Consider the following 14,566-nt stretch of genomic DNA (forward strand, 5'->3'; position numbering starts at 1 on the left):
GCCAGGACAGACACTCAGATCCTCTGATTCCCAGACTGCAGTTCTTTCTCAAGCCTTCACTGAGCCTCCCACTCAGCAGGACAGAGACTCTATTCCTGGGAAAGACATGCACTAAAATAGAGATAGTCCTTATTACTTTTTCAGGTATTTTTCTCTCAGCAGCTGTCTAACGCAGTTAAATGATCTGAGGCCCTGAGGGCTTGCCAAAAAAACAGCTCCATTCAACTCCATTCCAGACTCTCTGGCAAAATGTCCCTCTTCTCTTGGTAGGAATTTTGCCTGCCAACTTGTGATATGTATTTAGCTTGGCGTACGTAGATGCTAAGGGGAGCTCAAGGCCTGGGAGAGCTAACATCCTAGGGCAGCAAGTGGATACCCAAGCAGCACAGGACTGGATCACTTTAGTGACCTCAGAACATGCCAGACGTCATCTAACTGTAGGAGATTATCTGTAATTCAGCTTAGAGAGGAAAGAAAGACTTTAGTGACCAAAACAAATAACAGATGGAGCATTGATACAGGAAGCAAGGCGAGTCCCCTTCACTAACCAACGGGGATTATTGCGACAGAAAGGCAACTGCTGGCAGAAGCTCTGTGGCAGCATATGAAGGCGTCTCTGCTCACCAGCCTAGAATACTGTTTAACCAGGGGGTGCTGGGGAGACCAGGGTCAGGAAGGAAGGGACTCTCGTCTCCACCAAGCTGGGGATTCATGAGATAGCAATTCTGGGAGATACATACACACATACGCACATCCTGAAACAGCTGCCTTTGGTCCACACAGGCAGAGTCAAATCAGATCTAAGTGGGGTTAGAATTTAATTTGACTTTTTCCAATTGCATGTGTGTGTCTTTCTCCTCAAATTTCCTGTAATTATAAAAAAAACTTTAGATTCAACAGGCTAAAACAGAAAAATAGAGGAGGATCTATGTGTTCATTCTAGGAGGATTCTGATGGTTTATTCATCCCTGTAATACATATTCATTGAACACCTACTACCTGCCAGGCCCCGTGCTATGCACCAGGAATACTACAGGAGTAGAAAAAACAGACACTACTCTTGCCCCTTAAAGTCTGGTCAAGGAGACAGGCATCAATCAAATAATCACCCAAGTAACTACAAAATCACAACTCTGGGCGAGAGCAATGCTGATCCTGTAGCCCAGAAGATGCTGGAGAGCCTGGGAGAGTGAAGAGGAGAGTGTCAGAGGGAGTGAACAGAGACCAGACTGCCTGCTGGCCTGCCTTCCTTTTTAAATTCTTAGCTTATTTGTCATAACTTTTTATACTATAAAATAGCACAGTGTTATAGCATATGTCCAGAATATTGAAAGAGTTGTCATAATACCATAAAATGCACGAATCCCGTTATGAGTGTAGCAGGTAAGACGTGATGTCTGTCTGCCTGAGCTTTCTGCTGCAGCTCTGTATACTTGATTTGTCAGTGATGGATGCCTTTCTGCTGTCTCTTTTATAACTGGCTGCCAGGTTCGGGCCTACCTGATATGTTGCAAGCTGCGTTCTGCCTACTTGATTGCTGTGAAGCAAGAACACTCACGGGCCACAGCCCTCGTCCAGCAGGTGCAGCAGGCCGCCAAGAGCAGCGGGGACGCAGTAGTGCAAGACATCTGTGCCCAGTGGCTTCTGACAAGCCACCCCCGGGGTGCCCATGGCTCAGGCTCCAGGAAGTGACCTTGGGCAGCGGGGCCAGGAACACGTAACCTGAGAGCTGGGCAATAGCAGTGATGGCGATGCCCTCCACCTCTTTCCTCCTGTGGAGTGGAACTTCTCTGGCTCTGCCCTAGGTTGGAAAGAGCTGGATTGAACCCTACTTGCCTTCCCGGGCAAGTATAGGACTTTTCACGCAAGTGCCATGTTTCTCTAAAATTGTGGAATCTATGTGTGTTTGTCTGGAGATGGCCAGTTCTTTCTACCTCAGAGTGAGTGAGTGTGTGTTCACACACGCGTGCATGTTCCTGTGCACTAATGTTTACGCCCAAGCATTTCTGAACAAATGAAACTCTTCTCCATTGAAAAGAGGCACTTTACTTTAGACTTGCCACTCTGAAAACCTTCCCTGCGTTTTGGTTCTTGACCCGGGTTGTCCTGTTTGTACAGTCCCCTCCCTGTGGACGTGCTTTAGTAGCTCCTCTTACCTAGAGGACTTTTACAGAGAATTAGAGCAACACCAAAAGGATTGCCTGTTTTCCTTCCTTCCCATTCCAAAATTCAGAGATGGCTTTGGGGCAAGTGCTACCTGTGGAATAAACCTGTTTTCCAGGTGTCTCTTCTCCCAAGCACAAGAAGTCCTGGAGTCTTTGGAAGGTAGTCTGAATAGAAGGGTTTTCAGGTGCAGGCATCTGAAAGCTGTGGGTACATGTATAAATGATCAGATCTGTGAGGCTAACACAGGCAAGAGGGTCTCCATCACATTCATCCAGAGGGGAAAGAAAGGCCACCATCCAAACAGGGATACAGGGGAGGCAGGTGGGGGGAGCGGTGGGGAGCGGATGCTCACAGGTACAGAGCTGCCTCTTGTCAATGTCCCTCCTGCAAAGTTGGTGGGTGAGAGAACGTGACTTTCTCTTTGAGGGGCTGGGGAGAGAAATGGTGGCCAGGATCGTAGGACTGAATGATTCGATTTTACCTATTTGAGCTGCAGTCCTATTCGTGCTGCTTGAATTGGTTAGGAAGCTGCTTCCTTTTCCCTCCTGCTTCCATTCAGTCTCTTCAGGACCATGGGATGGATATGCAGACACGTGGGGTCATTGGGAAGGGAATGCGCTTCTTTTCTCTGTCTTAGAAGAGGGAGTCAAGGGTTGGCTTGGAATTGGGCCTCTGGACAGAGTCAGAATGAGAGCATAATGAATAGGTCACATCCGGTTGGTGGAAAACTAGGTGAAGTGCTTCTTTAATATGCACTGGCTTGTCTTCCCACCCAAGATGTGACAATGTTTGAGAAAAGGTGTGTCATACTCAGTGACTTCAATTTGCAAATGAGGGGCCTAAAGAAAGCTCTGCAGCTCTGAACCTCTCACTGGCCAGAGCTCAGCCTATTGGTCCCACCCATGATGCTAAGACAAACAGAAACTGGAAGCTGAAGTCAATGTCTCTGGTGCTTAGAAACCCCGTGGATTTCCCTCTGAACCGAGATTTTTAGTAGTAAAATAAACAACTCATGGACATCTGTCAGATGAGAGGTTTTGGTCCTGTTAGAGAGGAAAAAGACCGTAAGGAAACTACTAGATCCATTTGGGCTAAAGTTTGGCTTTTCCTTCCTTGAGTCATAGAACGTATCTATCTCCCAGGAAATGTCCTTCTCTGGCATCTGCTTGCCCTTCTGAGTCTGCCTTTTTTGCACTGAACATAAGCACTTTATACTAATGGGTCACAGATCTTGCAGCCCTTAATTCGGGATAAGACCAGATTTTCCTGACATTTTCCTCTAACTCATTGAACTATCAAATTATAGGTAACCACTGACTAGACTGATATGAGATGAGGCTAAAAGCCTTTGAACACCACGCTGTAGTCTGCAACAGAAAAACCACCAAAACAGATATCCATGTTGAGGGATTGAATGTTTTACTACAAACAAGCCACAATAAAGTGTCTATCAACGTGTTTCTTGGCTTCGTAACTTCTTTGTGCTGTCTTGCGCCTACCCTTCCTGTCCCTTTTCCTTATGGAGAGAAAAGGTGGGTGGGGAAGATCAGATGGCCTTCAATTCAGACTTACTCTACATAATCCCCATAATGACTAATGACTCTGCTTTGGATTTATCTCATTTCCTGTGTATTAAAAACTATTAGTGCACCCTCTACCACCAGAAAACTTTTTTTTTTTTTTTTTTTTGCTTTAGTTGAGGGATGGGTAGAGATAGGTAATACATTTATAAGGTACAAAAGGTAAGTGAAAAGTCCCTTCCACCCTGTCCACCCAGCCCAGTCCCCTCCCAGAGGCCACCATTGTTATCAGTGTCTAGCATATAGTTCCAGAGCTACTTATGCATAAACAAATATTAATGACTAAAGTGTTCCACTGTGAAGATATACCACAATTATTTAACCAGTTTCTAATGATGTACATTTTATGTTGTTGCCATCTTTCGCCACTACAGATTATGCTGCATTGAATTATCTTGTCCAGAATTGGTGGGTCAGAGAATAAGTGCATTTAACAAATATTGCCAGTTACCTTCCAAAGAGGTTGTAGCAATCAACTCTCCCACCAGCACTGTAGAGAGTACCTGCTTTCCCATACCCTTGCCCCAACTGTTACCAAATTTTCTGGATCTTTGCTAGTCCAATGGGTGAAAGGTTTCTTCTTTAGTGAATTTTGTTGTTGTTGTTGTTGTTGTTGTTGTTGTTGTTGTTGTTGTTGAGACAGGCTCTAGCTCTGTCCCCCAGGCTGGAGTGCAGTGGCCTGGCTAATTTTTTTATTTTTTGTAGAGACAGTATCTCACTGTGTTGCCCAGGCTGGTCTTGAACTTCTGGGCTTAAGCAATCCTTCGGCCTCATCCTCCCAAAGTGCTAGAATTATAGGGCCACTTCCCCTGGCCCTGTGCCCCAGCCTCTAAAACTCTTTAAAAAGCTGTTTGTCATTTTAAAAGCTCTATATATCTTTTCAATATTGACCAAACTGTCAATCTTTGAAACCAGGTGTAGGGTCTTTGGGGAAAGCAGAACTCAAACTTAGCTTAAACTGTTCTCTTGCCACCCACTTCAGGCATATGTTTACAGTATGATACTTGAGCTATGGACAGTGTCATCACTGTTCATTATCTCCTTTCCCCAGAAACGTGACCTCATCCAATTTCTCGTGTAAAAAAAAAAAAAAGACTACACTTTCAGGGATCATTTCTATAGTTCGCTAGTAGAGAAGTTTCTCTGAATGTGTAGAGTACTGACTAAAGAGCTTCTGCACAGCAAAAGACACTATCAGAGTGAACAGGCAACCTACAGAATGGGAGAAAAATTTTTAAATCTCTTCATCTGACAAAGGTCTAATATCCAGAATCTACAAGGAACTTAAATAAATTTCCAAGAAAAAAACAACCCCATCAAAAAGTGGGCAAAGGATATGCACAGATACTTCTCAAAAGAAGACATTTATGCAGCCAACAAACATACGAAAAAAGTTCATCATCACTGGTCATTAGAGAAATGCAAATCAAAACCACAATGAGATGCCATCTCATGCCAGTTAGAATGGCAATTATTAAAAAGTCAGGAAACAACAGATGCTGGCGAGGCTGTGGAGAAATAGGAATGGTTTTACACTGTTGGTGGGAGTGTAAATTAGTTCAACCATTGTGGAAGACAGTGTGGCTATTCCTTAAGGACCTAGAACCAGAAATGCCATTTGACCAAGCAATCTCATTACTGGGTATATACCCAAAAGATTATGAATCATTCTACTGTAAAGAGACATGCACACATGTATTTACTGCAGCATTATTCATAATAGCAAAGCCTTGAAACCAACCCAAATGCCCATCAGTGATAGACTGGATAAAGAAAATGTGGCACATATACACCATGGAATACTATGCACCCATAAAAAAGAATCATGTCCTTTGCAGATACATGGATGAAGCTGGAAGCCAACATTCTCAGCAAACTAACACAGGAACAGAAAACCAAACATCGCATGTTCTCACTCATAAGTGGAAGTTGAACAATGAGAACACATGGAGACAGAGAGGGAAACATCACACACCGGGGCCTGCCGTAGGGAGGTGGGAAAGGAAAGGGAGAGCATTAAGACAAATACCTAATGTGTGCAGGGCTTAAAACCTAGTTGATGGGTTGATAGGTGCAGCAAACCACCATGGCACATGTATACCTATGTAACAAACCTACATGTTCTGCATATGTATCTCAGAACTTAAAATACATAATAAATTTAAAAATTAAAAAAACAGCTCTAAAAACAAGCAACAGTAATGATTTAAGTAGACCTGAAAACCACCTGGTAGTGGACATAGCACAAAGATATGTCACAACAGAGAAAATTGGAACACCCACTCTAAACCGAGGATAGATGACCGCTATGTTTAGAAACCTGAGACACTCCAAGGTTACCAGATATCTTTGGCTGGAGCTTAAGCAAAGTAGATCAAAGGCTATTAGACTCTTTTAATACCCAAGCAACCAAATATCGATAGTCACAGTAACCCCAGAGGAAACAGCCTTTTCCTGGCCTTCCTCTCTTCTTCCACAGTGACAATGTTAATGACCTATCCCTGAAATTTTCAGTTCTTCCACAACAAATTCATTCAATATCTGGTTACTGAATGCCTTCTTTGGTGGAATGCTTTCCTGCTCACTAATTCTGCATGTTGTTATTTCTGCCTGGAGCCCTTCCTTCAGCACCTCCTCTACCTTGCCCTCCAGTCTACCATTGTCAAACCTCTTCCCTCAGTCCTGCATCGAGTGCCTTCTCCTGTACAGATTATTCGCTTCTCTGCCTATGCTTTCTTTTCATCCCACTTAAAGACAAATTCCTCAAGTTTCTAGCCACTCCTTCTTGACACTTATATTCTCCCATACAATCCCATAGCTTTAGCAGTTGTGTTGACTGCTGCCTTTAACTCTTTCCCACACAAGATCTGCCTTTTGACTACCTCCTGGAACTCACCACAAGGCTGACCTGCACCTAAAATTATTAGCATGTCCAAAATGGAATGCATTCAATTCTACCCACAAACCTGAACTTCCTTCTTCAGTGAATACATAGTTTTGTTTTATTTTATTTTATTTTATTTTATTTTATTTTATTTTATTTTATTTTATTTTATTTTACTGAGACAGGGTCTGGCTCTGTCACTCAGGCCGGAGTGCCGTGGTGTGATCACAGCTCACTGCAACCTCTGCCTCCTGGGCTCAAGCCATCCTCCCACCTCAGCCTGCTTAGTAGCTGAGGCTACAAGTGTGCACCATCAGGCCGGGCTGATTTTTGTATTTTTTGTAGAGATAGGGTTCATTCGCCATGTTGCTCAGGCTGGTCTCAAACTCCTGAGCTCAAGCAGTCTGCCCACCTTGGCCTCCCAAGGTGCTGGGATTACAGGTGTGAGCCACCACATCCAGCTGTGAATATATAGTATTACAAAATGTTATTATTACTATCGTGTATGCTGCCTGGTTAGAAACCTCTGTGCCAGCCAGGTGCAGTGGCTCATGCCTGTAACCCAACACTTTGGAAAGCTGAGGTGGAAGAATCACTTGAGCCCAGGAGTTCAAGACCAGCCTAGCCAACATAACGAGACCCTCACTACCAAAAATAAGAAAATTAGCCAGGCATAGTGGTGGGCACCTGTAGTTACAGCTACTCGGGAGGCTGAGGTGGAAGGATCGCTTGAGCCCAGGAGTTAGAGGCTGCTATGATCCAAGATTGTGCCAGTGCATTCCAGCCTGGGAAACAGAGTAAGACGGTGAAAAAGAGCGAGAGAGGCAAGACGAAGAAAGGAAGGAGAAGAATGACGTACGGAAGGAATGTAAGGAAGGAAGAAGGAAGAAGGAAGGAAGGAAGAATAACCTAAAAGCAATAGCATCCCGACAACAGCCAGAAAGACTAGAAAGAAATCGAAAGAAGGACGGAAGGATAGAACGGACAAGGGCTGGCAAGGAAGGAAGCCTCCTATCATGACAGTGAAGGAAGACCCAGAACTCTGTTCTGTTGTGTCTTCCCCCACCTCCTCATTTGAAAACATTCAAGTACCTGCCATGCATCAAGCTGTGTCCAAGCTATGTCCAAAGTCAAATCCTATCATCCTACCTTTCCAGCCAGAAGAAACTGTTCCTTCTACTTCATCACTGTAGTTCAGATCCTTATCACCTCCTCCCCTGACTGTTGCAGAAGCCTCTTCGTCTCAAACATTCATCCTAGAGTTGCACCTTCTACCAACTCCATATGAACAAATAATAATTCTAGAAGAATCAAAGGACTTCTCTATAATATTGAGGTATGGAGAGGCTAAGCAGATACAGAGCCTAGGATCCTTGAAAGACTTGATGATTTTAGGCCAGGCTCGGTGGCTCAAGCCTGTAATCCCAGCACTTTGGGAGGCCGAGACGGGCGGATCACGAGGTCAGGAGATCGAGACCATCCTGGCTAACATGGTGAAACCCCGTCTCTACTAAAAAATACAAAAACCTAGCCGGGCGAGGTGACGGGCGCCTGTAATCCCAGCTACTCGGGAGGCTGAGGCAGGAGAATGGCGTAAACCCGGGAGGCGGAGCTTGCAGTGAGCTGAGATCAGGCCACTGCACTCCAGCCCGGGCGACAGAGCAAGACTCCGTCTCAAAAAAAAAAAAATACTTGATGTTTTTTATTGTGCTAAAATATACATAACATAAAATTTACCATTTTAACCACTTTTAAGTGTACACTTCAGTGGCATTAAGTACATTTACATTGTTGTGCAACCATCACCACCATCCATCTCCAGAACTTTTTCATCCTCCAACTGAAACTCTGCACCCATTGAACACTAGTTCCCCATTTACCCCTCCTCACAGCCCCTCGTAACCTCTACTATACTTTTTGTCAGTGAATTTGACTACTCTAGGTGCTCAGGCAAGTGGAATCATACAGTATTTGTCCTTTTGTGTCTGGTTTATTTCACTTAGCATAATGGAAACCCCAGTTGATGTTGGTGACCAGTGATTCATGGTAGCTCCAATCTGTGAGACTGAGTGATTTTCTCCAGCCGTACTCTTGGTATATAGAAATCGGAGAGATGGACCACTCCATGGGTGCTTGGCCTTCACTAGACAGGAGTGATAATGGGGCAAGTGAATCAGCCAGGAAGAAAGTTGGAGGAGTAGGAGGTTGTGGCTAGAGTGGGATGTTAAAAGTTATCTGGAGAGCAGAGAGTTCGTGTGATGGCAAGATGTGCGGGTGTAGTCTTTGTCATGGGAATTGAGGACTGAAGAAGAGTAGAAGTCAGTGATTAGGAGTCAGTGATTAGGAGAAGGTCAGAGAACTGAATCTGAGTGAATATTCATCACGTTTTCAAATAGTAGTGCTTTGGGCAACCCATGTATATCACAGTTATCACACCATTCACTCCGTCTTCCTTCAGTACCATGTTGTTATTTGAGGTGAGTTATTTACTGTTTAATCATACTTTCTCAGATACTTTGTAAGGCAAAATTCTCATATGTTCAATAAATACTTGATCTTTTACGCCAGATTGACATTAAACCTCTATGGCAGATGCTAGTTAGGGTCTGGCATCTACCATATTTCTATCTGGCACATCAAAGGGCCCTCTTCTCTGAGAATTCCTAGGGTTGGGCCCCCAGTGGACATGTCAGGACTACATGAATATGAACTACATGGATAGTATTGCCCTTAGACCCAGGCAAGAAGGGCTCCTTCCCTTGGCCAGCCACTTTGAAAGCCTTATATTTCACCAGAATGCACAAGAAAATAATAAGTGTATTTACAAACACATGAGGCTCCGGAACTCAGTGCTGACATAACCTGATACCCTAAACATTTACTCTCACGATTCACACTGTTCAGGGGCCAGGGAAACCCTTAACTGCACCCAAAGGCTTTGAATGTGTGCAGATTGTGCTTCTGCTTCTGAGCATAGGGAGGCTTGTAATAAAGGAAGCAGTTGGGGAAGAGAAAAGACAAATTCATTAACTTGTCAAATTCTTCCCCAGCATGAGTATAATAAATACTTGCATTAAAACGGGTATCATTTTCAGTAGTCGAAGGGTCTAGATTTTTGTCCTTCTTCATATTCCAATGTGTATTTGCAACACTTGTCTATGGAGTCTTTAAAAATTTGCAATATTAAACAATTCATATTACTTTTTTTTTTTTTTTGAGATGGAGTCTTACTCTGTCACCCAGGCTGGAGTGCGGTGGTGCCATCTCGGCTCACTGCAACTTCCACCCCACCGGGTTCAAATGAATCTCCTGCCTCAGCCTCCTGAGTAGCGGGGATTACAGGTGCCTGCCACCGTGCCCAGCTAATTTTTGTATTTTTAGTAGACATGAGGTTTCACCATCTTGGCCAGGCTGGTCTCAAACTCCTGATCTCATGATCCACCTGACTTGGCCTCCCAAAGTCCTGGGATTACAGACATGAGCCACTGTGCCTGGCCCACATAACTTTTGAATTGGTAGGCATATAGGTATAAAGGAAACATGCATGAAGTATGATATCCATTGTTTACATTAGCAACTAAATGGAAAATGAACTTCAGAATTGTAAATTGTTTTATTTTACAAAACTCATAGAATTAACTAAATTTTCAAAAAATAATATTCAGCATTATTTAAATAATTTGAATTTAAAATGTTGATACTCAATACTATAATTTGTCTTTTAATTTTAATAGATAATTTAAATATTTTAAAAGAAAAATAGCCTAAAACATTTTAAAAATAATTTTTATTTTTGCATTTCTTTGATTTCCATTTTTATGAGAATATATTAAATTGTGTATACTTTCAATACAGTTATATTCGTTTAATCCTTTAAGTAACTGCTGTCATTGGAACATAAATTATTAGATGACTATAACAGCATAGTGATTTTATTAAGATGAAAACAGGAAAAACAATTTTTATAGGCTTTTATTACTGTACATCCCTGACCCAGAAATGGAATAGCTGGATATAGCTGGATGCTCTCTTTTGCATCATCTGGCAGCTGGCTACAAGGGATCCAATAGAGAACACTGAGGCCCTGGGGGATAATGGAACCATTGATTTTTTTCTTGGCCATGGGGAGCAGAACCACCCTCCCACCCTCATCCCTGCATTGGAATGTGACATGAGCGAGAAATAAACTTTTATTATATTGTATCACTAACATTAACATTGTTTGTTACAGCAGTTAATCTCCTATCAGAGCAAGTTGTACCTCATCTCCTGTGATTTTCTTAGCTGATCATTTTGGCTAATATAGATTATATATCCATATGTAGATAAAATAGATTGTACATATAGATTAAAACTTGGGTGAACACCTGTGAGGGTGTGCCAGGACTATTCGGATTCTCTGTGCTAGGATATTAGGTCACTTACCTCCATGGATATCTGTCTATGCAGAAATCAATGGAAGATGACAGGTCTTGGGGGTGGAGCAAAACGTAACGAAAAAGTTGTCAAATATTCACTTGGCAGATGAGGAAATTGAAGGTGATAAAAGTAGGTCAGGAAGATACCTGCCTTGGACTAGCAGTGATGGTAAGAAAAAAAAAGTTAAAAAAAATGAAAAAATAGCTTAAAAATGGTAGAATGTCAACAACTTTATAGGGTTCAACATAATATGATAGTATCAGTAGGACACAGACTTAATAAGGTCAATTTATTATGGTGTGTAATAAGAAGTCCCAAGGGAGCACAGCTCCAGTCTTGGTTAATTCAGTGACTCACTACCACGTCATCAGCAACCCAGATTCTCTCTCTCTTTCCTTTCACCACCCTCAGCATGTGAGCTAGTTTTTGGGCCAGCCAGCTTCACTCATGGACTCAAGATGATGGTTTTAATCATCTTGTGAATGATTTAGCCACGACAACATCTAACAGGAGACAGAAAATTTCTTCCTGTGCCTCATGTTTTAATCAGTGAGGAAGCCTTTCCTAGAAGCTACCGAAGAGGCTCCTTCCACATCCCACCGGCCATGGTTGAGCCACATGACTTTTCCATCACCCCATCACCGTCACTTGCAAGGGAATGTGATTCACACGGTTGCCTTGGGCCAGTGGCTCACAGTCCCGACAGCCCATCAGAATCACCTGGGTCGCTTTCAAAAACATTTTCCCAAGGTGAGAACAATGAAATATGGATCTCTGTGGTGAGGCCTGGGCTTTGGCATCTTAAATACTTAAAAATACACAGCCAGAGTTGAGAACAACTGCGATCGGTTAATCATTCACAGAAAGCAGAGGTAGACACTGGAACAAAGTCAGAGTAGGAATGACTACTGGGTGACAACTAACTGTCTGCTGAAGTTATTAATGTTTAATTTTCAAGGAAGATATAAGAATATTCTGCTTTTAAAAAAATTGAAAAATCATTTCCCATTAATCCTTCCCCAGGATAACCTCTCTTACACATTCATTATATATTGTTTTCCATCTTTTTCCGTGCTTTTACATACCTATATATGTACTCATAGAAAATATATATTATATGTGTGTAATTTCAAAATGTAAGTCTTACTACACAGAACACATCATTCTGAAATGCAGTGTGATTTAACCAAGTATATACATGTATAATTATTTTTTAAATATAATGATTTTTGGAATAATTACTCCAAAATAATTATTTCATTGTATAATCATACAGAGATTAGTATATAATTGTTTATAAGTATATTATAAGTATATTTTTATAAGTATATATTTTATAAGTATATGTTTATAAGTATATTAGTATATATAAGTATAATAGTATGTAATCATTAATCATGTCAGATTGTATAATCATACCAGAGATTAGTTTTCCCCAACTGATAGACTTTTAGGCTATTTCCATTTTTTTGCTAATATGAACAATGCCTCCTCTTTACATACATAGGCTAATGTTACTGCAGATATTAAGAGGCTGAATTGCTGATAGAAATGGCTTCACCATTTCTTCCACTCATAACGGCAGTGTATAAAAATATCTATTTTTCTATATTTTTGCCAATATTTGCTAAACTTTCAAATTTTTGACAATCTGATTATTTAAAATGGTACAATGGCATCTTGTTTTGTTTGCAGTTCTCTGATCACTAGTCACGTTAAATATCTTGACTTAGGTATATTGGCCATTTGCATTTCTTCTGAAAATGTCCTATTTCTAACTTTCGCAAAGTTCTCTGTTGGGGTCTGTGTCTTGTTCTTACTGAGAAGTAGAAGTTCTTTAGATGATAACTGACTGAGAGTGGTGGCTCACACGTGTAATCCCAGCACTTTGGGAGGCCAAGGTGGGAGGATCACTTGAGTCCAGGAGTTCGAGATCAGCCTGGGCAATAAAGCGAGACCCCGAGTCTACAGAAAAATGAATAAAAATATGGGTACTACTCTTGTGTGTGATACATATTAGCTATATAAATATAAGATCGGTCTTATACACATATACATCTGCAGCAGATGCTGTGGTGCAACATCCGGATTCCCTCCTATGGTTTGGTTCTGTGTCCCCACCCAAATCTCATCTGAAATTGTAATCCCCATGTGTTGAGGGAGGGACCTGGTGGGAGTGATTGAATCATGGGGGGTGGTTTCCCCCATTCTCTTCCCGTGATAGTGAGGGAGTTCTCATGAGACCTGATGATTTAAAAAGTGGCAGTTTCCCCTGCACTCTCTCTCTCTCCTGCCACCTTATGAAGATGTGCCTTGCTTCCCTTTCACCTTCCACCATGATTGTAAGTCTCCTGAGGCCTCCCAGGCCATGTGGAAGTATGAGTCAATTAAACCTCTTTTCTTTATAAACTACCCAGTCTCAGGTAGGATCTTTATAGCAGTGTGAGAATGGACTAATATATTCCCTTTAGAAATGAAGCACACAGCTAGGCCTAGTGGTTCATGCTTGTAATCACAGCACTTTGAGAGGCCAAGACAGGAAGACTGCTTGAGCCCAGGAATTCAAGGCCAGCATGGGCAACAGAAAGAGACCCTATCTCTACCAAAAAGAAAAGAAAAGAAAAGAAGAAGAAATGAAGCACTCATTCTCCCAGATGCTGGAAATGTACACAGCTGCCAACTCTCAGCTGAGTTTTTATCTAGAACTTGCCCTCACCCAGGTCATGCCCCCTCCCTGGAAGCTGCCCACACCCAATTACTGGTCACTGCGGGTGTTTAAAGACCAACCTCCTTTCCTCAATTCAAGACAGCTCAGCTCCAGAGCTCCATGTGGAACAGGATCACCTAATCCTTTAGTGTGACTGTATTGCAGTTCAACTTCACCCTCTGCCCTGTACCACTTCTCTCACTCCCCTATAGATGCCAATCCCAAGAGTCCACCTAATAAATTTGCTGTGTGCAAATGTCTGTATCTCAAAGTCCGTTTTCCCTAGAATATCTAACCTAAAACCATTTCAAATATGTTCACCAATATCACTTGACTTTGAACTTTATTTGTGGTATGCTTTTTAGATGTATTCCTCTTTTCCCATATGCTTTTTGCTTTTCATGTCTTAAGAATGCTATTCCTCTTCCAAGGGCATAAAGGTATTCTTCTATATTTTTTTCTAATACTTTCACAACTTCTTTTGCCTTTTAATCCACATACTACTCATTTGTATGAATGGTGTGACGCAAAGAATCTAACTTTATATTTCATTTGGATAGTTATTTGTGCAGCACCACTTATGACATTGTCTATGTTTTTCTGACTGATTTGAAATGCCTCTTCTACAATATGAGAATATGATAGCGATATCAAAATAACATATATGAGAATATCATAGCTGTAGAAGAGGCTTTTCAATACCCAACTACAGTTAAATGCTTCACAGTGAGCATTTGAACCAAGCCAAACCTGGAATTTTTTAAATTCTAAAAATAAGAAATGGCTGCAGGAACTCTTCAATGGTAGAGG

At 41.9% G+C, this 14,566-nt stretch overlaps 1 protein-coding gene across 2 annotated transcripts in view; it reads left to right on the forward strand.

Moving 5' to 3' along the window:
• Window positions 1-3,626, forward strand: part of ZFYVE26 (zinc finger FYVE-type containing 26) — a 77,949-nt gene extending 74,323 nt beyond the window's left edge. The window contains exon 42 of one of the 2 annotated variants that reach the window (XM_010366622.2): window positions 1,489-3,626. In XM_010366622.2, the coding sequence (XP_010364924.2) occupies window positions 1,489-1,692 (204 nt within the window). In that variant the 3' untranslated portion in view covers window positions 1,693-3,626. The remainder of the gene's footprint in view (window positions 1-1,488) is intronic. The other variant, XM_030930858.1, reaches the window with a different exon arrangement.
• The last annotated feature ends 10,940 nt before the right edge of the window (window positions 3,627-14,566 follow it).

The sequence above is a fragment of the Rhinopithecus roxellana genome, chromosome 5, assembly GCF_007565055.1.
Source record: "Rhinopithecus roxellana isolate Shanxi Qingling chromosome 5, ASM756505v1, whole genome shotgun sequence".
NCBI classification, from domain to species: Eukaryota; Metazoa; Chordata; class Mammalia; order Primates; family Cercopithecidae; genus Rhinopithecus; species Rhinopithecus roxellana.